The sequence below is a fragment of the Xenopus laevis genome, chromosome 4S (genome assembly GCF_017654675.1).
Source record: "Xenopus laevis strain J_2021 chromosome 4S, Xenopus_laevis_v10.1, whole genome shotgun sequence".
In the NCBI taxonomy this organism is placed as follows: Eukaryota; Metazoa; Chordata; class Amphibia; order Anura; family Pipidae; genus Xenopus; species Xenopus laevis.
Window position 1 is genome coordinate 98,342,751 of NC_054378.1, and position 24,810 is coordinate 98,367,560.

Sequence of the window (24,810 nt, forward strand, 5' to 3'; positions counted from 1 at the left end):
AGCCTTTGCATTACAGCTGCTTCCCCTGCCTCTAATGAGCCTTTAGAAATGATTGGCCATTCTCTGTAGCTGTATCCAGATCTGATTACAGCTTTAGTGCCTTAAAACCCTCTGCCCAGGGTAGTCCTCCATCTGCTGCTCCACTAACATCCCCTTTAACCCTATTATAAACACTTTTACATTGATGAACAGCCCACAACAACCCATGATTCACAACAGAATACTTATAATAAGGCAAAGCTTTACCAATAAAAACAAATATTTATGTATATTAACCTGATCTTCCTATTTTACAGTAGGAGAATCATGAGTTAAATGTAGGTAACTAATCATGTGAGGTTCCATAGTGCAATGACTGTAAATAAAGAAGCGGTGATGTACAAATATTTTCAGCACCATAAACAGCTCCATCTGCCTGCGGAGAGGCGGTGCCTCCACGATACTCTGCCCGAGCTGGGGTTTATATACTTTAGTGTGTGATCTACCAAAGCATTCAGCTGTTGTTAAAGGCAAATTAATTTAGGCTTGATTTGCATAATCTAAATGATAATCTATTCTGTGACATTTCATTTTGTAATATTCTGTAATCCCTTTAGTACGAGACTTTTAGATGCTTCTTTTTGTAATGCTATAGGGAGTTTCGGAACAGTTAAGTAAGATAATTTGGTCTCATTTGTCTAGAGCTTATAAAGCAGGGACCCACAACTTTTTCTACCTGTGAGCAACATTCGGATGTAAAAACAGTAGAGGAGCAACACAAGCATGAAAAATGTTCCTGGAGGTACCAAATAAGGGCTGTGATTGACCATTTAGTAGCCTCCATGAAGACTGGCAGTCTACAGGGGCCTCTGTTTGGCAGTAAACCTGGTTTTATGCAACCAAAACTTGCCTCCAAGCCTGAAATTCAAAAATAAGCACCTGCTTTGAGGCCATGGGGAGCAGCATCCAAGGGGTCGGAGAGCAACATGTCACTCACGAGCTACTGGTTGGGGACCACTGTTATAAAGCATGGAGCAATAGTATAGGAGAAAGCTGTCTGGTGATGATGGGTGTTGTAGTCTTACAACAGCTCATTAGCAACATTAAAATGAGGTAGTTTGCTCTTCCAGCTATTTAAGATTTGTAAGTAAGTAAGTAACGGTGTCCAGGGTCAGAGGGAAAGTACAGGGTGACCAGGGAAATTTTAAGGAAAAATACTTAATGTGTCACTTTGTCTTGAGGTGCTGGGAGTTGTAGAGTAGCAACAGCTACAAAATATCAGATTAGACATCCCTGACAGAATAACAAAAGGATTGAATTGTTACCACCCAAACTAATATCATATAAATTGTAGTCTTACCAACAATAAAGACAGTTGTGCTCTACAGTAGTACAAAATGTGCTTTGCTTGGTGCTGCTGGTTTTTTCTAAATAAAAAGTAGATACAGAAATCTGCACCTGTGATTTACTAAATTAAAAAAAACCTTCTATAAATGAACAAAGAGCTGACGCTGAAGTGCAGAAAGATGCTGGCACAACAGCAGCTGAATCAGCACGTGGGTCTCTCCCTGAGTTGCTATTCTGTCACCACTGGGTGTTACCACTATAAAGGAGTTTGATTTGGGAAAATCTATAAGGAAAAGACATGTTGGGAAAATGTGATGGGGACAGGAGTGGGTGGGGATAATACTATGTACACAGATAGAGATTAGGAGGCCATCTCAATAGAAGAAGCCCAAGACTCAAATCCAAGGGCAAAAATAACATGTAAATCAGAGATGTCTAAACGGAACCCATTTTTTTGTAGAACTACAACTCCCAAGACCACCTGGTAGCCTCAAGCAGTTGCATGTTGATTTGGCTGCAATGAAGCAGTTCCTGTATTTCAAATGACTTGGAATACAGGGCTGTTGAGTTTTCTCTGTACCTATTGTTTGTGATCCCCTGATACAGCAGAAGTCAGGAAGTAAATGGGACAAAGGTATAGACAAACCTCTTTCTCATAAGAATAGCAAATATACAAGGAGATATCTTTAAATCTACTGATCTGTGAAAAGACGGGTGATGAGAGGGTCTAGTATCATGCACACTACATCTTGCCTATCGTCTACAACTGTCAGATGCCCACCTCTTAATTAGATGAAAAGCTCTCTGGGGCAAGGTCTCCCTTTTTACCAGGATTCAGCTTGTGCTTCGCTGCATTTATTCAGCGTGAATTATTTATTCTCTTTATTCTATAGAAATAAACTTAACAGCTGCAGTTGTCAGCTAGGAAGGCAGGTGAATACACTGAGACACTGGGCTGCGATAAAGATACTGATATCGAATTATTTTTCTATTATAGCTCAAAATGCAAATTGTTGCTAAGTGCACATTGTCAGCTCTGTCAGCTCTGCTGAACTGCAGTTCGCACGTTGCATCCTTGTCAAGTACTCTACAAGAATCTGACCTGTTATTTTTATATAACAGAACAGCTATGATTATATGACTGCTTATCCTGCCCCAGACTACTGACAAGTTCATTGTTGTCATTTATTTGAAACACATCATGGTGTCTCAATCATCCAAATATTACATCCAACACAGAAATGGATTTTATACTTATGTCTCTGCCACAAGTGCAACAGCACTTGGAGATATAAAATTGCAGCCCTTAGTCCTCATTCTCAAAACCCTTTTAGCAGGAACATAGCTGCTCTTTGCACAGTGTAGTGAGAGCATTACATAGGGCAGGTGGTAACGACATGACTATGTGTTGGGATGTGCCCAAACATCAACTTAGGGGATGTGTAAAGTGCGAGATATTATGGCATTACTCTGTCCACCCCTGCTCAATAAAGTAATTCCTGGAAGACACTCCAAAATAGAGTACAGGGACCTGCCTTGGTAGTTCATGGTAGAAACATAACTACTAATGAGTTAAATCAATATTAAAAACAGCACAAAGGGTTCAAATGCATTGTTTTGTGTACATTTCCCAAATATAACTATTATCAAAGGGCAACTCTCTATCAAGCACCAGGACATGGATTAAACAGCATCTGCTTTGTTTGCCAAACAGCAATTGGCTCAGGTTTTGGACACTGCCGTTTCTGCACAGCTGTCAGATATCGGAAAGAAAGCAATTGAATGCAGTGGCCAGAAAAATAACAATTAATAAGGGCACAGCTGGGTTTTTTTTTTCATTTCACTTCAATAAAGGTTTGTGGAATATTGATGTTTTCAATATCCCATATTCACAGTTGGCCAGCTAGCGACATGATACAGGCAAATGGAAATTTAATGAGAATGTCTCAAGCATGCCCTTTGTGCAGAAGAACAAAATGCCACCATGTGCCCGCAACAGCCAACTCTCTGCACTGCGCCTTAGTGTATCTTACACAAAGCCAAGTTTTCAGACAAACCTCTATATCTCATAATCAAACGCTAAAGGACAAAAAAACATTGTTGTGATTCTCCTTTAATACTCAGATTTTTCTTAGTTTTTCTTTAAATGTTTTCCTTAGTGTAGGCTGAGAACTGCCCATCTCTGTCCTAAGTGCCCACCAAGAGAACACAGAATATGCCCAAAAGAGCACAGATAATCAATAAGACATTAGGTTATTGTAACCAGCGGTACAGAATTTGACATCTCAGTAAATACGCACTGTGGGGAAGAGAAGAGTTAAGGCATGAGAACAATACTGTGGGGGATTTCAGATTTTTTTTTGTTCATGTCCTGCTTTGAGGTCCAATGTATGTTCAGCAGCCCTGCCACTCAGCTTCTAGATATCTGAAAACGGTGTTCTACCAGCGATTTAGACAGATGTTCCAAAAATATTTTATGTTGAAAATAAGTTTTCACTCCCACTCTTACCCTAAGTGCCTTTTTTTAATAGGCTTACAAGAATATTTAACAGAACAAATTGATATCTTCTTCAAAATGGCCATCTGGCTCCCCCCCCTCCTGTACAGTTCTCTTCCCTGGCAGAAGTACAGGTGATTTGAACAAAACAAAAAAATCATGGTTTTGAAACCCTATATATCTGTCAGTACCTTCTGACAAAAATCTAGTACTAGGCCCTGTTTATAAATAAAAAAAAAATATATACCATGTTTATAAGCTATACGTTCATAATTATATAATAATTCTGTACCAGAGATGGCCAAGCTGCTTTTTTATTACCTGGGCACTGTATTGTTTGCGAATTCAATTTTTTTGGGGGGGGGGGGAATTTGGGGGCTATAAATATTATAGATATTAGAAGTCACCAAAGAGTGCCATGACCATATAATAACAGTAGGGTGCAATCATTGCTTTTGTACAGTTCTTGGAGCTTTGTAATATGTTTATAAAACAGTGGGGCTATTTGTTATAATACACAAGAGTCTTGTGACTCAGTTAACACCCTAAAGAACTAACGCTAAGCATATAATTCACAGTTTATTCATGGCTCTTGTGTAATATAATATTGACCACAGGGCCATGGAGCCCAGGGATACAACAAATACCCTTGGCTGAAACCTGTCACACTTTAAATGTTGCTGCTGACCTTGTATTATTAAGGATTGTAAGGTAGTACAAGTATGTTTATAGCAGATTTTTCCTGTTCATGGAACACAAAATGTTATGAAAATATGCATGAAGCCCTACCAGATATTATGTATCAACCGTCAGTAATATCAAGAATGTGGACACCGAAATTCAGAGCTAAATGTGTACTTATCCTTAAAAATACCTTGTGTTTAAGCAGGGCCAGACCAGAGCAATGGGGATTGGCGTACAGGAAATTTTTAAGAAAAATCATATCTCCTGCTCATCCCCAGTGTTTCTGAACCAATGTGGGTGTGGTTGGGCAGCAAGCCGGCCCCTAAAATCCTGCCGTTCGGGCCTTGGTGGCCTCTCCACAAATCCGGGCCTGTGTTTAAGCTGTGCACCACAATGATGACCATTTTTCCAAAATTTACATTTTAAGGATGAATTAGATTAATTTTCTTATGTTAATCTTGGTCAACAATTCTCTAAAACAGCAGTCCTCACATTGTAGGGCTGGCCAGGGGTTTAAAGGCCAGTTAGGCTGAAATTTGAGAATGCTCAGTGGGTGTTGCTGAGAAATATATTAACTAGTGCAATAAAAACAACTAGGGCGCTGACTGCTACTGAGAAAAATTTAAGAGGGTGGAAGATTTTAGAAAAATGATAGGAAAAAATCGGAAGAAAAAGTCATGATTGGTTGTGTACCAAGTATGGAAAGAGTTTACAAAGCTCGCCATATTAGGCTATGTATAATGCTATTTTGGATTCATTTGTGATACATTTATGATACTTATGACTGCTGGATCCCTGAAATCTTGATTAAAAAAAAACATATATAAAATAGCTGCTAATAACAAACAATAATCTTCACAGGAAGTTAATGTGAAATTTCCCCAGCATTAAAAAAAAAAAAATCTATAAATAGGCTCTCGATATTGTCATGAATAACTATTATGCCATTGCAGGTAAACACTTTAGCTTTTTTAGTGTTGTTTGTTCTTTAAATCATCATCTCAGGCTAGTAGTCCAACCCGTGCCTTTCCAGCTGTTACTAAATATTAACTACCACCAGTCACAAGGACACTGAATGCCAGGAGATACAGCAGGTTGCTTGAAAGAAAGAATTTGATTAAAGAGGATAGTATAAAATGCTTTTCCATAAATTTTAGGGAAAGGGATATGTCAATGACATATATCATTTTGTCAGCTCTCTTTTTGCATAATTCTTGCACCCCATCCCTATTTAAGGTTAATCTCTAACTGATATGGAACATAACACTTCACACCAATGTTACCCCACATGGTTTCAGCATTTCAGCCCCCTGTTTCCCTTATATGCACCTAATTGGCTGATGCAAACAGTGGCAATAGCATGTCACTGTACTGAAGATCTTCCTGGAGTTATTATTTATGTTTGGCCACGGGCACTATGAAATGTGAATAACAAATGCCATTTGTCTCAAATAAATAAAATGTATAAAATGTCTGTGTTCCTTCCAAAAGTGCACATGGTAATCACTGTAAAGAGTTCTGTACCTTAAATCCTCCACGTGGTCTTTGCAAGCTATAAAGAATATGTTCCCAAAAGACCCATGCCCTTCATTCCTTTTTGGGTGGGATGACTATCACAGGCTGTCCTCTTTTTGGTCTCCACATAAGGACCTGTGCATCATTGGCATTAGGTTTTACCAGTGCATTAGGTGGGATAGGCTCCATGCGGCTTAAAATCCTAGGCTGCTCCTGTTGAGTCCTCCCCACCAGCCTGGCACGTTTACCCAGCATCTGGTTTGGATCCACCTCAATGTCTACCCTCATCCTCCATTTTATAGTCTGCAGAATGATTTTTTCCTTGGTGGTGGTATTCATAGCTACTAACCAGGTGGTAAAACTTTGGTCTCTCTTGATCCTGGTGAGCAAGGGCACGTTGCATTCACTGATGGGGACTGCCCACGTCACACTGGGGTAGAAGTTGTCATTCATGCTAACGGAGAATCTGGAGATTTTGTTGGTAGGTCCCATCAAGGTCACAGTTTCAGTGGTATTTCCATACCAAGGGTAACTTACGCCGTCCGAATCGCTGATTGCTTTTACTCTCCCTTCCCTCAAATCTGGCAGCTCCCAGCTTGACCTAACAAAAGAAAAATACAGATGGAGCCAAGTTGCCTTGACAAAAAGTTTGACAAAATATAAAAGATCTCATTTGACATCCTCATCTCATGTAGCAAAATAAATTGCATTACAGTATTGTATCATTTATTAGGAACTACCAGCTTACCGGTTCTTGTATATCAGGTAGGTTAAGATGATCAACTGTTCTTTGAGTTTTTTTATACTTTTTCTGGCAGTTGTTTCCAGCAGCAGAGCAAAGCAACTTACTACAGCCCAGTTAGGAGATATTGAGAAAGGACAGACTATCTCAATAGTAAAAAAGAAGCAAAGAAAAGGAGTGCATACCTTTTAGCATTTAAACAGTTTAGAACACACTGTCAGACAGCCTACTCATGTCCTGTATACCCCAACCTGCACTAAACTCCACCCATTTTCTAGTAAAGTGCACCCTCCTTTGGCGTCAGTAATTAGGAACTGTAATGAGGAGCAGGACCATTGGGAAAGTGATCATCCTCAGATGTCTGCATGTGATTCTCTGGAATGGACTATAGGTATGGGAACTCTTATCTGGAAACTGATACCCAGAAAGCTCTAAAATATAGGAAGGGCATTTTCCACAAAATCGATTTTAAGCAAATAATGTATAAATAATAAATTAAATAACTGAATTAATCCTTTTTTCTAAATTTTCTCTCACTTCTTGCTGGATAACAAATAAGACTGGAAAAGAAACATAATATAGGCCTACCTAATAAGGGTTAATGTTGAGGGTTACATGTTAATTCATTGATTGCTTAAATAGCATCTACAACTACTAGATTCTTTACTCCAGAGATGAGCAAAGAAGCTTTGGCACCCAAGGCAAGGATGCCAATCTGCACTCTCCCTCACAGTCCCACCACACCATTACTGCCAGTCTTGCAAAGGGAGAGGTGGATGGAGTTCTGTTGACCCTGGAATGGTGAGAAGAGACAAGGTCAATCTTTTGCAGCTGCTGAGCTACCAGTGTGACAGTTGTGCCCGGCATACTGCCCTTTTTTTTTTTTTTATAAAGATACGTGACACTTTCCTTGGATTTGCATAAAACAGCAATATTCATTTTCTGGAATCGTGCCCCCCCCCATTTAATTTCAGAATTGCTGAACCCTCCCAACATTTTGGAAACAGAAAGAGGGACAAAAACATTTGCCACACTTTTTTGTGGCCACATCCCCGAATTACCATGTTCATTTTACCAAATTTGGCAGGTTATGAAAGTTTGAACACATTTCTGTGTTTTTTTATGTGCTATTACAGTTTTGCTAATGAAGGTGAACTGCCCTTTAAGCTGCACGTCACAGATTCCCCAAGAGACCAGCTTATATTAAATAGTTACAATTGTTTCTTTGCTTAAATTGTTACAAATGTAGCCAAGTGCACCTGCCAAATATTCTGGGCCAAAAGTCAATTAAGTTTTAGAATTTTTTAACCTTATTTATGCTGTTCAGTGCATGAGATCCTAAAGAAGGTCGGAACATTTCAGAAACAATCCGGGACAGTTGGGAGGTATGCCCTAGGGGCAGTTGGCTATGTTGCACACGTCACAATGTAATTTAATGGTTACCTTCCTAGCATTACAATGGGTGCATATGAGGTATTATAATGTGTAGGCAGAATACACTGATTATAAATCACATGCAGGGAAAAGATGAGCATAAATTACTTGACAAGAGATTGATTAAACAGCTAACTAACTGATAGGCAAAAAGTCTGAGACGGCAGGAACACCGAGAGCTGTTTAAGCTGGAAGTTCGCATCTCTGGTTATATAATAGCTTATTGCTCAGAAATGTATTATTAATGTATTACTGATTTTGTAATGTTCAAAAATAAGGAAAATACAATATCAAGAGCATTTTCTAAAATAAAACTGTGTGTTGTTTGATAAATAACTGCTATTAAATGTTAATTGATTGGCTGATATGGACAATAACAAACAAGGGAAAGTTGTGCTCACCACAAATTTTTAAAACCATTAGGCGGGGGTGCAATGAGGCTGTGACCACAAAATAAATATAGACAAATACAAGAGTCCTCTGCACTCAACCCATTATCAATATATTTAAGCTGGCCAACTACGTCAAAGTCATCCCATAGATGAAAATTGAGCATAGGACTGGCCAGATATGGGATAACTTTGACGTAGTTGTTGTGTTGTTTAAAGGGTAAGGCATTTTTTAGTAGCAGTATGCACAAAATGTCTCTGTCTTAAATATATTGATAATGGGTTGAGTGCAGAGGACTCTTGTAGTTGACTATATGTATTTTGTGGTCACAGCCTCATTGCACCCCCGCCTAATGATTTTAAAAAATAGTGGTGAGCACAACTTTCCCTTGTTTGTTATAGTTATACAGGAGCAGTGACCAGCTCCATGTTGTAGCTCCCACCCCTCCCAGCTATAGTCAGGTGATCCCACTGGTGTCTAATAAAAGGGCAGCCAAGTTTGGGAGTTTTACTTTGAAAGCAGCTAGTAAGTTGCAGGTAAAACTTAGTCCCTTTGTAAAATGTATAATTAAACCATAGAATTCTTAATGAATCAGATGAAAATTAAGCGTAGGACTGGCCAGATATGGGATGACTTTGACGTAGTTGGCCAGCTTAAATATATTGCAATATATGGACAAACAATCCCTGTGTTGTTTAAAGGGTAAGGCATTTTTTAGTAGCAGTATGCACAAAATGTCTCTGTCTTAAATATATTGATAATGGGTTGAGTGCAGAGGACCTCTTGTAGTTGACTATATGTATTTTGTGGTCACAACCTCATTGCACCCCCGCCTAATGGTTTTAAAAAATAGTGGTGAGCACAACTTTCCCTTGTTTGTTATAACTTTGACGTAGTTGGCCATCTTAAATTTATTGCAATATATTGACAAACAATCCCTATTTTGTTTAAAGGGTAAGGCATTTTTCAGTAGCAGTATGCACAAAATGTCGCTGTCTTAAATATATTGATAATGGGTTGAGTGCAGAGGACTCTTTTATGGGCTGATATGGACAATGCCAGACGGGGCCTCTGGACACCAGTAAAAACCCTGGTGGGCCCCATGGCCCCCTGCCGATCCTGGCCTGCTCCCTTCAGCTGGAATTGTGCTGACATCCCCCCCCCTGCCACCAATAGCAGCCGTAAGAGGGAAGGAAAGGGTAAAGGTTACATGGGAGGGAGTAATGGTGGCATCTGGAGGAGTTGACTGCAGTTTCTGGGGTAGGGGGTCCCCAGTCAGCAACCTCGGTGGGCCCTGGACACCCCACTCCATCACTGGCTATGTGTTACTAGACCAAGTGCTCATTTCAAGAGATTATAAAAGTCATTAACAACATGAAAGGCAGAATGAAAATGAGAGAAATCGAATTTGCTTCCTGCTTTCCCTATTGTAAAAGACTCCTATAATCTCTTAATATTATGTATGCAGCAAAAGAATCAACACTGTAAAAATTGCCATAGAGCTCTGTGCTCTGTTTTGGAGGTGAGAGAACTGTGGATGCCCCATGAATACAGTAATGATTTGTTTGGGAGCACTGTATTCATGTGGGAAGGTGTCTCCACCCCTAACTTGCGTGTCATTTAGATGCACAAGCTCGGGAGCTCCAGTGACGCCCCCTAATGTACAGTATAACGTCATTATTATAGCAGAGTTTTACCTGATAATTGACCTAGTACAACTGCACTCTAAATAGCTACTTGTTAGTTATATATAATGAGCACTTGGGCACCATGGAACAACCTATATAGCTACAAGCTAATCATTTAGAGTCCCTGGGCCCCATGTAAAAAACTTTTTAGCTACTAGCTAAAGTCATTGGGCGCTACACAGTAACCTGTTTAGAAAAAATATCAGTTTTATGCAAAAAGTCAAATTTTTACAAGTGCTTTATAAGATGGAATACAATTTTGCTGTTTCCAATGTACTGCATGACTTTATTTCTGTCTGTATTAACTCAACCCTCATAATAGGCTTCCATTTTTTCACCAACACTGGTATTTTCACAGCTTATACAGAGTTCATATGATTGCTTAAAATACATTCACGAATAAAATTGAATACAAATCATATGTGTATTAAATACTGGTCAATGGCCATTTGAACAGTAATGGATTGATGAGATAATTTATATTTTAGTTTGGATCAATTGCAAGGTAGATTTTTATTGTTATAGAGAAAAGTGAAATATTTGATTATAATGGAGTCTACAGGAGATCGCCTTCCATTAATTTCTGGATAACGGAGCTTTCTGGATAACGTTTTTCCAAATAATGGATCCCATACCTGTATTGTGTTTCCCACTAAAGTAAAACCAGCTGAAAAAAGCTGTCCGAAATGTAATAAAAATTGCTCTAATAAACATTATCGGCCAGTTAGCAGGTAAAATTTACTGGATGCCTATTTGTCAGCAAGCATCTGATTGGCTGCTGTTGTTCAATAGACCTGGTGCAAACTTTGCAACTTGTATTAAATTTCCCAGCTAGCCTTTGGAAATAAGGGCCCATAAAATCTACAGTTATAGTGTTCAGCTTTTTTGCACTTCACTTCCCAATTATAGTTAATGGGAGCTGTTGTGAGTAGGGCACATGCAAGCAACTGCCATCTGAAAATGTGCCTGTCTGGATCTTTAGGCAATAATTGTACACGTATGCCATATCTGTGATGGTTTCTAAAGACTAAAATGGAAATTGATATGGGGCAATGTCCCAATTGTACCTTCACAAAGGGGAAACAAAAATACAGAACTTGCCCATTGGATCTTTATCTAAAACTTTAATGACCAAAGACAACATTATGGATTTTCTATCTATTTGTCCTTGTGTGTATTTGCTATAGGATCAGTGAAAGACAAATGCATGTGTGTCCTCTGGGACACCTAATGTTCTTAAAACAGCACCAGGAATATGAGAGCACTTTCTTCTTTTGATAACAGTTGCAAGTAGACGACAAGCACACATCCCACAGTGCCTTGGATTTGCTCTAGCTGAACAAAGTCACGTAGAAACGTTCATTTCCACTGTTCCTTTAGTAGAATACTGGGTATATTCAAACAGAATGGTGATCCTAAAACTCACTATGTCCGTTACATCTATGTTGTGTTGTGTAGCACCATGGTCCTAGAGGAACGTTGTCTCGTTTCACTGTGTACTGTACAAACGTATATGGATGAAATGGCAATAAACTCACTCTTGACTCTTGACTATGCCAACGGTGTATCTGCCTTTACAGTATATAACATACACAGCTAAATTGCTAATGGAATTTTAGTGAGCTCCTTTCTTTACTCAGATGCATTTTACCTGCACGACTAAGCCGAAGACTTTGCTACTTAACATATTTACAGCGATGTCTTGCTTTCCTTCTCTGTGTGGAGCCTGCAGACCCCCTCCCTGCTATCTAATCAACTGTTGGATCAACTTTGCTTTCTGCGTGGCTATTTATACACCTGCACATAATCTCGCACAATTAGCACAGCCAGAGGCTCCTTTTACAGCGATTGGGAAGTGCTTAACCCATTTGGGGCCAGAGGTGGAGTGCAGTGCTTAAATGTGAGGTCTTGTAATGCTTGGGTCACACACTTATGGAATCCCTGCTTGGAAAAGCAAGTACTGAACATGGTAAGGTTTCAGTTCAGCTGCAAATGTTCAGTCTACTTCTTAGGGTAGGACTACACGAACGATTCCAGCGCAATCAGACGCAGCATGCAGCGTCTGCATCCGACATTCGTGTCGCGTCGGATAAACGCTGTGACACCATGCAACAATTCTATCTCTTACCTTATTTTTGTCGCATGCGACTTGTCACAGGCGTTTTGTCGCAGTGCATCGGATCAAGCCGGAATTGTTCATGTAGTTCTTAGGGTAGGACTACACAGCCAACTTCGACAAAAATGCACGCGTCAAGTCGGATGCGTCAGGAACAAGGTAAGTAATATAAAGTCGGATGGTGTTGCAACGGTGATCAGATGTGACACGACTGTCGGATGCAAATGCTGCAAGCTGCATCTGCAATCGACAGTTGTGTCGCGTCGGATCTCCGTTGCGACACCATCCAACTTTATATTACTTACCTTGTTCCTGTCGCATCTGACTTTGTCGCCCAGCGCCGGATCCGACGGAAATGCATCGAAGTCGGCCGTGTAGTCCTACCCTTAGTGCCCATGAACAATATTAAAACCTGTGCACTACTGGTAAAAGCAAACACATATGGAATCCACAGCCTGCGTGGCTAATTAGCAATTCATTTAGATGCATGCTGCAGACTGAATTGATTTATGTGCATCATGCATCTAACTGAATTGCTTTTTAGTAGTGATGAGCAAATGTATTTGCCAGCCATGGATTCACGGCCAAATTCTGAATTTCGCCATTTGCTAATTTTTTCATGAAACTGTGGGAGGGGAAAAATTTGCCCCCAAAAAAACGCCCATAAGAAAAACACCAATTGACTTGACTTGAACTAAAAGTCACCATAAGAAAAAACGCCCAGAAAAAACGTGAGAAAAATTGTCGCGCGTGTAAAAATTGTCCCACTTGACTTCAATGCACTTCACAAAAGTTTCGCAGTTTTGTGAATTATTCGGTGAAGTGAAATGGGACAGATTTGCTAATCACTACTAATTAGCCATGCAGGCTGTGGATTCCATGTGTGTTCAGTTGTGGCAACCCTAGGCACACCTCCCAAATGTCCCGTTTTTCATGGGACAGACCCAATTTTGACAGCTAAACCAACAGTCCCAGGTTGTTACTGAAATGTCCTGACTTTCTCTTTGTATCTTTTTCTGGCTGTTCAGTGCAGAAGATCAAAGTTTCTAAAACGTAAATTGGCTTTTGGCAGAGAGCCCAGAATACGTGAAAGGTGCACTTAGATACATTTGTAACAATTTAAGATAAGCAAAGAACCAATTGTAACAATTTAAGATAAACAGGTCTCTTGGGGAAACTGTGACGTGCAGCTTAAAGGGCAATTCACCTTCATTAGCAAAACTATAATAATACATAAAAACCACAGAAATAACTTTTCAAGTTTTGTTTAATGAACATGGTAATTAGGGGGTGCTGCCAGAGAATGATGGTCAAAAAATTCCGCCACACTCTGTGCAGCCAATCTTTTTTTCCCTCTTTCTATTATTAAAATGTTGGGAGGTATGCAAAGGTACTTACACCCATGTACACTCCATGCTACTTGCACTGTTTGCCAAAATACAGATTCAGCCTGCTTTGATACTCTGCATACAAGTGCATAAAAGGGGCAACACATGCCTTAAGTAAGTGGGACTCTCAGGGTACTCTTTGTCTGTTCACAGGTATCTCACTCACAAGCTGCCAATTCTGTCCTTCCAAGAGCCAAACGAGATATTGCCCACCTCAAGGTAAGGTGGCTATAGGTGGGAATATCAGGGAAAGATCTGAAAACGAGTGGCTATTTAGGCATATGGCCAGCTTTAAAAGAAAAACTAGATCACACGTCCTACAATATTTATTAAAAAGCAAAAATGAAGTGCCTTTGTTCTTGAATTTCAAAAAATATGGTAGGACGGTACCCCACAATAAACTCATGTGGCCTATAACTTTTTCTGGTGGTTTACAGCAGTCTGGGACAGCCAGCACTGGCATAGGATCTCAAGAAATAATCAGCATGCTAAATAGTGATTATGCCAAAAGTGTTACCATTTACAAGGCATTGGTTCACAAAAACCTGCATGTAACTTACCAACAAGGATGCTGGTTCGCATTGGTGAATCACTGGCAAGTTGTACCATATATATCATAATACTGTGATCCATACTAATGTGAGGCTGTTGCTGAAACCTCCCTGTTGAGATTCCATAGGCCAGGGGTGTAACTACAAAGGAAGCAGACCCTGTAGCTGCAGGGGGCCAAAGAGGTATAGGGGGCCCCCATGAGGCCCTAATTAATAAGCTATTTCAAAATATATTGGTCAAACAGGGCAAACTCTGGATATGTTGGGGCCCTAAAATGAATTTTCTGTGGGGCCCAGTAACATCTAGCAGTGGCGTAACTAGATATTACTGGGCCCCACAGCAAATTATTTTTCAGGCCCCCAAAATGTTTAGAGGTTGACTTGTTTCTCCAATATTTATTGAAATTGTATATGAATTAGGGCCTCATGGGGCCCCTATACCTCCTGGGCCCCCCTGCAGCCGCAGGGTCTGCTTCCTCTATAGTTACGCCCCTGACATCTAGTAACACCACTGCCATAGGCTACTATACAACTAAAGGTGGCCATAGACGCACAGATAATATTGTATGTAACGAATTTTCATACGATATTCGGTACGTGTATGGTGGGAAAAGAGCCGACCGATATCGGCAGAAGACTTGAATATCGGTCGGCTCGTCGAACGGGCTGGATGGAAAATTTTGATCGGGCGCCTTTTTCAAAGATCGGCCATTGTTAGGATTCTATTGTTTCTACCTGTATATCTGACGATTCAGCTCTACACGTGTGTATTGAAACGTGCAATCTTTCTTGGTAAAACCTTTTCCAAGAAAGATCGTAATTGTTATGTCTATGGCCACCTTAAGGCTGTAAGACTCTTTATTCAAACCAATGTCATTTGAGAATATGCCGGACATGTGCCGCTGGAGAGGCTTGAGGAGAAGCTTAGAGTTTACAGATCAGACTACTAGCAACAACTTAATCTGTCACAGTCCAAGCTAATTCCAGGCAGGGATGAAGTCAATAAACACCTTATTTGGATATATCAGCTTGTACCAGTGCTTTGTAAAATGGACTATTCCACTTATTATTCCAAAGCTGGCTACCATCCGCAAATGCTGGAACACCATGTAATATTAATGGAGAAGTCCAATTGATGGAGGGCACCCCCAAGTATTGCAATCACTTAGCTGATACCCCAGTCTGGTGCTCCTGTTAGCAGAAAACTGCACCAACCTGGTGTACTTGCAAGCGAGTGATCCCTTTCTCTCTTCTTTATTCTTCAAAATCCCACAGCCGATACATTTACATGCACAAGCGACGCAAAGATAGAAGCAGGAAGAGGGTTGCTTGCTAACATGTACCTATGTACGCATGCAGTTTTCTGCTAACAGGAGCATTGGCCCGGGGTATCAGGTAAGTAATCTCAATTTTTTTTGGGGGGGAGGGGTGTACTAACATTTGGCACCCCATCAATTGGACCCTTTTTCTTCTAAGTCTGGTGTTATTTTAGATACTGTGGCTCACCAGACAGAGACCTCACCAGAGGTAGCCCCTAGTTCAATCTATCAGGGCCTCCCCAATGGCCATACTGCAAACACAACACTGGATTCTTTATTAACATGCACTTCCTGACTAATGTCCCTGTGTTTACTTAAACTCCCAACATATGACCAAGGTTAAAAAAAAAAAATGGAAATATTTGTGACTTTTGGCGCAAGCGCAGTCGTTCATGACCGGAAATCTACTCCAACTGCGCATGCGCCGAAACTCCGCTCAGATTCCGAAGAACTAAAAAGAAGATGGCGCCTGTGAACTCCCGAGGCCAGATCTGCATGGAGGGGTAAGTAAAAAATAAAGGGCATTTGCCCGGGGGGGTCAGTTAGGCTGTGTGGGAGGAGGGACATTGGTCTACGCAGGGTAGGGGGGTAGGGTTTTTTTCTAGTACGGGTTTGTTTCTCCTTTAAAAAGAATATTTAAACAGGAATAGTGACAGTTTTCCCCCAGGCTTGTTTACGTACACACTCTATATGCACCCCTTCTGCCCAACGTTGGGGAAGATGACAGGTAGGTATGTGCTTCAGCAACCTCACAGCTTTGCACCCTCTGCCTCTTCTGCCTACCCCTAGTTCCGGCCCTGCTGGACCCCATTCACACTTATAATAACCTTCTGCACCACCACACAATAGGGGAAAGGATTAATGGTTTGACCAAGTTATATTTTTCTAATTTCATTAACCACTGGTTAGTGCTGACCCCTATCTTTTTTTTACTGCATACGCAGTTATTACTTTGAATGTCATATCAAGTGCTCAGCACATCAATATAACCAAGAAATGGACTATGGCACAAAGTGAAGTGATGGGAAGAACACAAGTGGTTAATGGGGTAAGGGCATACATTGTAAAATAAGTTGATCACTGTTCACTTACGAAATACTCGCTCACTAGTAACTCACACTTCGAATTTAACTTAATGTCACCAGCTTGGCTTTGATTAGCTGAATCACAGGACCTCAGCGCAGCTTCTTCTGCCTGCAGAACTGATAATGAGTCCTAGGATGCTGATTAGGGCATTGCTGAGCTGCTGCCGAGTCTAGAATTCACTAATGGCAGTCACAATGTAATTAAGTATCCTGACTCAACCAGGAACATTCACTTTTTATATAAATTTTGCCATACACACATACTTTGGCGAACAGATCAGATTTGATTTGCTCACCCAGGGGAAGGGTCACATTCTGATCAATTACCAACAATCACTTCACGATAAGGGTAGGACTACATGGATGTTTTCGGCGCGATCCGACGCGCTGCAACAAAATTCCAGCGTCAAATCGCATGTGACGAAAATAAGGTAAGTAATGGAAATGTCGGATGAAGTCGCATCGTTGATCCAACGTGACACGACTGTCGGATACAGACGCAGCATGCTGCATCCGACAGTCGTGTCACGTCGGATCAATGCTGCGACACCATGCGACAATGCATTTACTTACCTTATTTCCGTCACATGCGATTTGATGCCGGCGTTTTGTTGCAGTGCATCGGATCACATCGCACTGAAAACTTCCATGGAGTCCTACCCTAAAGGCCTATAAAAGCAATAGTGAAGTACAGGTATAGAATCTCTTATCTGGAAAACTCCAATCCAAAATACATCTCCTTTTTCTCTGTAATAATAAAACAGTATATTGTACTTGATGGGAATTTAGCAGCATAAATCCATGGCAAATCAATCCTTTTGGGTTTATTTAATGTTTAAAGATTTAAAGGGGTGGGTCACCTTTACGTATGTTATTGAATGGCTAATTTTAAGCAACTTTTCAATTGGCCTTCATTCCTTCTTTTTTAATTTTTTTAAAAATTTTTGCCTCTGACTCTTCCCAGCTTTCAAATGGGGGTCACTGACCCCATCTAAAAACAAATGCTCCGTAAGGCTACAAATGTATTGTTATTGCTACTTTTTATGACTCCTCTTTCTAATCAGGCCTCTCCTATTCATCTTCCAGTCTCTTATTGAAATCAGTGCATGGCTGCTAGGGTAATTCGGACCCTAGCAACCAGAAAAAGTACTGAAAATACAAACAGAAGAGCTGCTGAATAAAAAGGTAAATAACTCACAAACTGCAAATAAAAAATGAAAAGAATTACAAATTGTCTAAGACTTAAATGTATACATTATACTACAGTCAAAGGTGAACAACTCCTTCAAGTTACTGTGATACGAATTACAGAAAGAAAACTTACGAGGAAAAACTTACGAGTTCCCAAAATTCCAGATACTATAGTAGATCCTATAGCGTGTACATTTATTTCTTCTACCCCTAATTATGCTATACCTAAATGTTATTTTCTGCACCTATTGCATGTCCTCATTTACAAGTGGCCCTTTCTGTTTCCCTTAGGCAAAGGGTTAGGTCAAGGCACTGTCTCCCACACACACCCTATAACTAAATGGAGAGACACTTTGAATAAGGAAAAATTCCTTTCAGATGCAACTCTAGTGATTTTTAGCAGGACCGTGCAAGATTGCAAAACAGATAAGGTAGTGATGTGCACTTAGTCCAAAGATATGGCCTTGAGAACCTCAGTAACAAGACCCTCTGAGATTCCAGAATTTTGCTTACACAGTAGTTCGCTCATGAAATACAAAGCAAGGCAGACAGTGATTATTAGCACTAAGCCTTTTTTCCAGTAGAAAGCTTAACCTTCCCAGGAGGTGAATATACTGTATGTTTTATTACAGATTTCAGAGAGCCGGACGATTAGCTAGAAGCTGTGACTGATGAACAAAAAGCATACAGTTTCCATGTTATAAGCCACAGTAAAGTGCAAATGATAATTTGGATCTCCATACTTTAAATCTTTCAAAAAAATTATTTGAATATTAAATAAACCCAATAGGACTATTATGCCTCCAATAAAGATGAACAATATCATAGTTGGGATCAAGTACATTGTACTGTTTTATTATTACTAGGAGAAAGGAAATCATTTTTAATACTTAAAATTATTCGATGGGAGATGGCCTTCCCAAGTTTCCAGATAACCGATCCCATAAGTGTCTCATACTGCACAGCACAAATGGCTGATATCAGAGAATCAGAAAACACTGTAAACTATGTTGGAAAGTTTCATGCAAATTGAGCTTCCCAGATGCAGCACTCCTCCTTTATTCATTCCCATGGCCAGTCAACTGATTAGCTCTTTCTCCAGTACCAATACTGATGCAGTATGGATTGTACAGGAGACACTATACTCACAGAACCATCAGAAACAAAGTATTCTCAACAGTCTAACCAGCCATATGGGGCAAATTTACTTACCTGCGAAAATTCGCCAGCGCCGGCTTCGCACACATCATAACACTTCGCCAGGCGTAAATTTGCCTGGACAACGCTAATTCACAAAGATCCAAAGTTGTGCACAGGGTACCGAACGCTTGTGAAGTTGCGCTAGCGAAAATACGATCAGCAGTTCGAAGTTACGCTAGCGTTGGCTAATTAGCATACGGCGTACAGTTAAAGTACAATGGCCGTATATGCTGCAGCAAATACATTACACTACACAAGGCCAGGGAACCTTAATAAAACTATATAAAGTTGTTATATTGCCCTACACATGTGCCCACAGTTTAGTTTAGGTGCCATATGTTATCAAATGTAGGGGGGAAGGAGGGTACACAAAAAAAATTTCAATCTTTTTCAGCCTATCACCCTGTAAAAAGGAAAAGACGCCAGTGTTTTTTTGGGACTTTCTGAAAAAATGTCAACTTTTTTTTTTACAAACTCCTGTCTGCTCTATTGCACTTCGCCTGGTCTGAGCTGGCGAAGTAAACTCTGATACAAGAGGTAACGTTCAGTAAAATCAAAAACGCTCTTTCGCCAGATCGAAAATTCACCTGGCATTGGAGTGTGAAGTTAGTAAATCGGCTAAGTGCCGAAATGACGTTATGCTGGCAAATTTTCACCAGCGTTTGCCACTTCGTCCTTTAGTAAATTTCCCCCATAATATGCACTAAATGAAGCTCTATTTTAATGTCAGTTAAAACCTCTGCTCCTTTTTTTCTGTTAGAAATGGTTTGAGTTAACTTTTAGTATAAAAATGGCTATGACTATGGTATAGAATGGCTAATTCTAAGCAACTTTTCAACTGGCCTTCATTTTTTCTTTTCTACAGTTTTTGAATTATTTGCCTTCTCTTTCCAGTTTTCAAATGGGTCACTGACCCCCATCTAAAACCAAATGCTCTGTAAAGGTGGCCATACACGGATAGATCCGCTCGTTTGGCGATGTCGCCAAACGAGCGGATCTCCCTCCGATATGCCCAACTTGAGGTGAGCAATATCGGGCTGATCCGATCGTGGGCCCTAGGGCCCAACGATCGGATCCTAGCGTTCGCCAAACGGGCGGTCGGATCGCGGGACCGCATCAACGAACAGATGCGGCCGCGATCCGACGGGATTTTTAACCCCATCCGATCGAGATCTGGCCGACTTTCGGCCAGATCTCGATCGGGGAAGCCCGTCGGGGGCCCCCATACACGGGCCAATAAGCTGCCGACTTGGTCTGTCGGCAGCTTTTATCGGCCCGTGTATGGCCACCTTAAGGCTACACGTGTATTGTTACTTTACATTATTCATCTTTGTATTCAGGCCCTCTCCTATTCATATTCCAGTTTCTTATTCAAATCAGTGAATGGTTGCTAGCGTTACTTGGACCCTAGCAACCAGATTGCTGAAATTGCAAACTGGAGGGCTGCTAAATCAAACGATAAATAACTCAAAACCCAGAAATAATAGAAAATGAATACTGATTGCAAATTGTCCCAGAATATCATGCTCTACATCATACTCAAAGGTGAACAAACCCTTTAACAAATACCTAAAAGGACATGTCAACCCAAAAAAAAAGTTTTTTTCTAATTAAAAGTAATAAAGTAAGTAAGTAATAAAAATAAACATAATTCTAAGTAACTTTGCAATATACATCCAAATTTTCTATGGTTTTTAGTTTATTTGTATATGTATTGCGATTGAAGCAGTGTTTGTCCTTTTCTATTCTCTGCACTATTGGTTCAGACTGTTGAAACAATGTAAGACAAGGTAGCTGATTAATAGACCTGTCTTTGCCGGGAAAGACGTTTGCAACATTGTTTAAAAAGTAACAACCAGGAGTTAAGCAAATGCTGCTTTCAGTAGAAAATACATTTACAAATAACTTTTGAAGCACTAGCAATTATTAATAAATTCATATTGGAAGGTTGCTTATAATTGTGTTTTCTTTTATTAGGCAAAACATTTTTTTGTCATGTACTTTGTCTACAAAAAAATGATTTAAACATTAATTAAACCAAATAGTATTATTTTCCTCCAATAGGGATTAGTTAGGTCTTGGTTTGGATCAAATACAAGGTACTGTTTTATTATTACAGAGAAAAGGGAAATCAATGTTAACATTTTTAATATTTGTTTTAAAAGTATCCTGTTGGAGATGGCTTTCCCGTAATTTGTAGATTTCTGGATACCTGTACCTCTATTTAAACAAAAGTCTCTGGGAATCCTTACTTTTATACCACCGTCTATAGCTAAGGGCTCATTTATGAAACGCAGCCGTGAAGTTGAAGTAAAGCAAAATTTTCTGCAGTCATTGCTTGAATATATATATATGCCATTCATGAAAGATATTGGTGTCTAAAGCACTTGACATAGTTGCACAGTTGCTGCCTGAAATGATGGGAAAACACTGCATTGTGGGTAAAGAACGTGCCGTATAGAACTAGAAAACCTTCTGTGTGTAGCTAAAGCCTTTTATATTGCTGCAGGTTACGTTGGTGCTTTATAATTAATGATAAAAGTCTTGACATCAAGTGGACATCAATTGCTAACCACAGCTATGTCTCACCACACTGTGCTATTTCCAGCAATCTTCCTGTGGTATCACAGCACAAATACCATCTACTACCCATGTCCAGTTAAAGTTTAGTGAGCTATTTATCTTTTTGTAATGCTATTGCGGTTCCAGAAATGCCCTTTTGGCTGCAGGTGCATAGATTCTACTCCTTACATTCAGGCTGAGCGCAATACTGAATACTTTACTTCAGCCTGTGGATAATATTGTTGGAAGCTAGTTGTTCTTTAACAAATAATAACAGTTTTTCTCTCCAACAAGCTGGCTGTTGAATGTATAAGCATTTAGTTCAGCGCCAACACTATCAATACTCACAGCACTTACTACAATGCCCCCTGATGCTATGGCAGGTCAGGATCATTTCAGGGGGATTCATACTCTCTACTCTGATGTATATGAGTCAGGATCCTTCTACTGGTGCCTATTATTCCTCAATACAGCACAGGGCTTCTGAGCCTTTCTTTCATATATTTTAAGTGCAACTTAGCTTTGTACCTAGTCCTACCCTACATTAGTTTTTTTACAGGTCCCCTTCCCCAGGTTAACATTCCACTCTGATCTGCCTACTCCAGGCTCTCAACACACATCTACCCTTCTTCTCCTGTAAGGGGATCCAGGAGGCAGATCTACACTGTCTTTTTACCCTTCCAACCAGAAATTACTGTATAGAATCCAGTTCAAATGAAAGAACCACAATGCTGGCAGTGATGGGGGTTATAGTAAAGTTTCAAACACAGAGTGCTAGGAAACAAATGGCTAGTTCACATTAAGCTAAAGAACAACTACTTGCTTCTACACCGCTAGACCTGCAGTCTGAAACCCCTTAGGCAAATTATTAGAAAGTTAACTAACTCCCTAAATAGTGTAAAACTTGCAAAAAAAACAGGTTCTTTAAACAATTCAAAAGTAGACTCACCACATCACATAGGGGCGTATGGCCCAGACCTTCAGCTTGAGGAGAAACACTGTATGATTCTTGAGTAAGCAGGCTGGCACAAACTGAAGCAAGATGTTATATAAAACATGGAAGTCTCACTGACACAGTACAGTGGCATCTCTGCCCGAGGTGAAGAAGATTGAATACTTGCAGGTACCACAGTCCTTGTTCTGACATTATATGCACATCCTGGAGATTTAAAATAAAGTGAAAATCTGCAACGTGCACCTTGTAATGTACAAGTCCAATCACCAAGAGAATGTTCCAGCTCATACAAGCTACTGCCAAAGAAACTATGGTGGGAGGTATAGGGTTACTATCCTCAAACATTAAGAAAAAAAGTTGCACACAGAAACATAGCATATTTCATACAGCAAATGGGGAGGCTCAGCTTTACATCTTGTGTGTCAATACGGTAGACGTTCTAATTGCATGTCTTTTTTATTCTCTCATATCCACATACAGTACTATTGTCCAGCCATGTTGCATTTCTTGGTCCCTCAGTGATGACTCTCTATCATCTGAACCCTTCTCCCCTCATGCAGTGGAAATAGTCATCAGAAAGGTCACCAATCATTCTTATAAAGTTTGTACATTTTGACATTATCTGAGTTTTTAAACACCTTCAAAATCACTTGCTTCAGACCAGATCTAAAATTTGGTGGGCAAGTTAGCAAGCTGCTAGCTCACCGTGTCCCACCACTCCACTATACCTCTTCTTTTTCTTCTTTTTCTCTTGCTTTTGGGGCCCCCTGAAAAAATTGAAGTCTCTCTCTTTCCAGAAAATCTGTGCACCACCCACTATAGAAAGCAAAAGGACTTTGACTCCCAGAATCCATCACTTTACAATGTAACAAGGGAGGTATTGCATTACACTGTGAGCCTAAGGAGGATTAGGATGAATATCATGGTTTATGCAACAGTTTCACATATCCCCAACGAAATGAGCTCAAGTCAAAAGGGGGATATATTCCCCCTTAGAACTTAACCTTTAAAACTTTAAAGCATACCACATATTAAAATATACTTCCTATTAAAAGTAAACACTGTTTCAATGGATTGACACACTTTTACTTGGTTACACTAACTGGCACAGTGTCAGTAAAAGTTATTTAGTCTGTTGTTTCCCCTTTATGCTGTACAGATGCTCTAATATGTCTAGGATAGATTAAGTTATAAAGTGCAACATAGGTGACTCTATATCTGAGCTTTTGCCAACAGGGATTTCTACTATCTATGATACATCTTTGTTGCAGAGGTGTTGGCCTATTTTTATAAATCATGATAAAAGTATATTTTTCTAAATCTCTCAAGAGTTTGCATTTACATGTTTCAGAGAAAGTAAAAAACAAAGTCTTTTCAGATGTCTTTGAATGTGCCAGATCTGAGCTATTGAGCTTCATGAAAAGAAATAACAACAATATAGCCTTTAAAATGCTCCCCCTTTAATTGTCCATAGTTCTGGATTTCACCTCAAAATCACTAACTCCTGTAAGGTTTTGAATACTGCTTGAACTCAGACGTTGAAAGATAATGGAAGACAAGGGCTAGGGGGACCTAGACACAGCCAAAAATGAGTGGCACAGGTGCCCAAAATATAAGCCAAACTCACTAAGGAGCCCATTTTTACCTATGCATGCAGATGTGCCAGAATCCCTTGTTTTTTGGAAAAAAGCAGGACCGGAACGGGTAGGCAGAAGAAGCAGTGGCGGAATTTATGGGGGAGCAGGGGGTGCAGGGGGCCAGGGCCTGCACCCCCTCAGGGCCCCCCGGCCAGAGCCGGGCCAACCCAGCCAGGTGCCCTAGGCAACCTGGCTGGGGACGGTGCCGGCTGAGTGCGCATGCGCGAAAATGTGCATGAGTGCGCATGCGCAAAACTTTGTGCGCACATGCGCAGAAGCGCAATTCTAAAAATATATGTGGAAGAAGAGGATTGCTCTGTGGTGCTAGCTGCGAATTACCCTGGGTTGATGCCATTTTCTGTTGACAGGAACACTGGCCTGGGGTATCAGTGATTATAATTACTGGGGGGAGGTGCTTAATATTTGCAAGCCCCCAGTGATAATTTCCTACTCCTTTAAGGTGGAAGTAGCGGAGAAACAAGCAGGGCCAGAACTAGGGGTAGGCAGAGTAGGCACGTGCCTAGGGCGCA

At 40.3% G+C, this 24,810-nt stretch overlaps 1 protein-coding gene across 1 annotated transcript in view; it reads right to left on the minus strand.

Moving 5' to 3' along the window:
* Positions 1–926: 926 nt before the first annotated feature.
* Positions 927–24,810, minus strand: part of fam78b.S (family with sequence similarity 78 member B S homeolog) — a 54,406-nt gene continuing 30,522 nt past the window's right edge. The window contains exon 2 of the mRNA XM_018261188.2: positions 927–6,623. Within this exon, the coding sequence (XP_018116677.1) occupies positions 6,095–6,623 (529 nt within the window). The 3' untranslated portion in view covers positions 927–6,094. The remainder of the gene's footprint in view (positions 6,624–24,810) is intronic.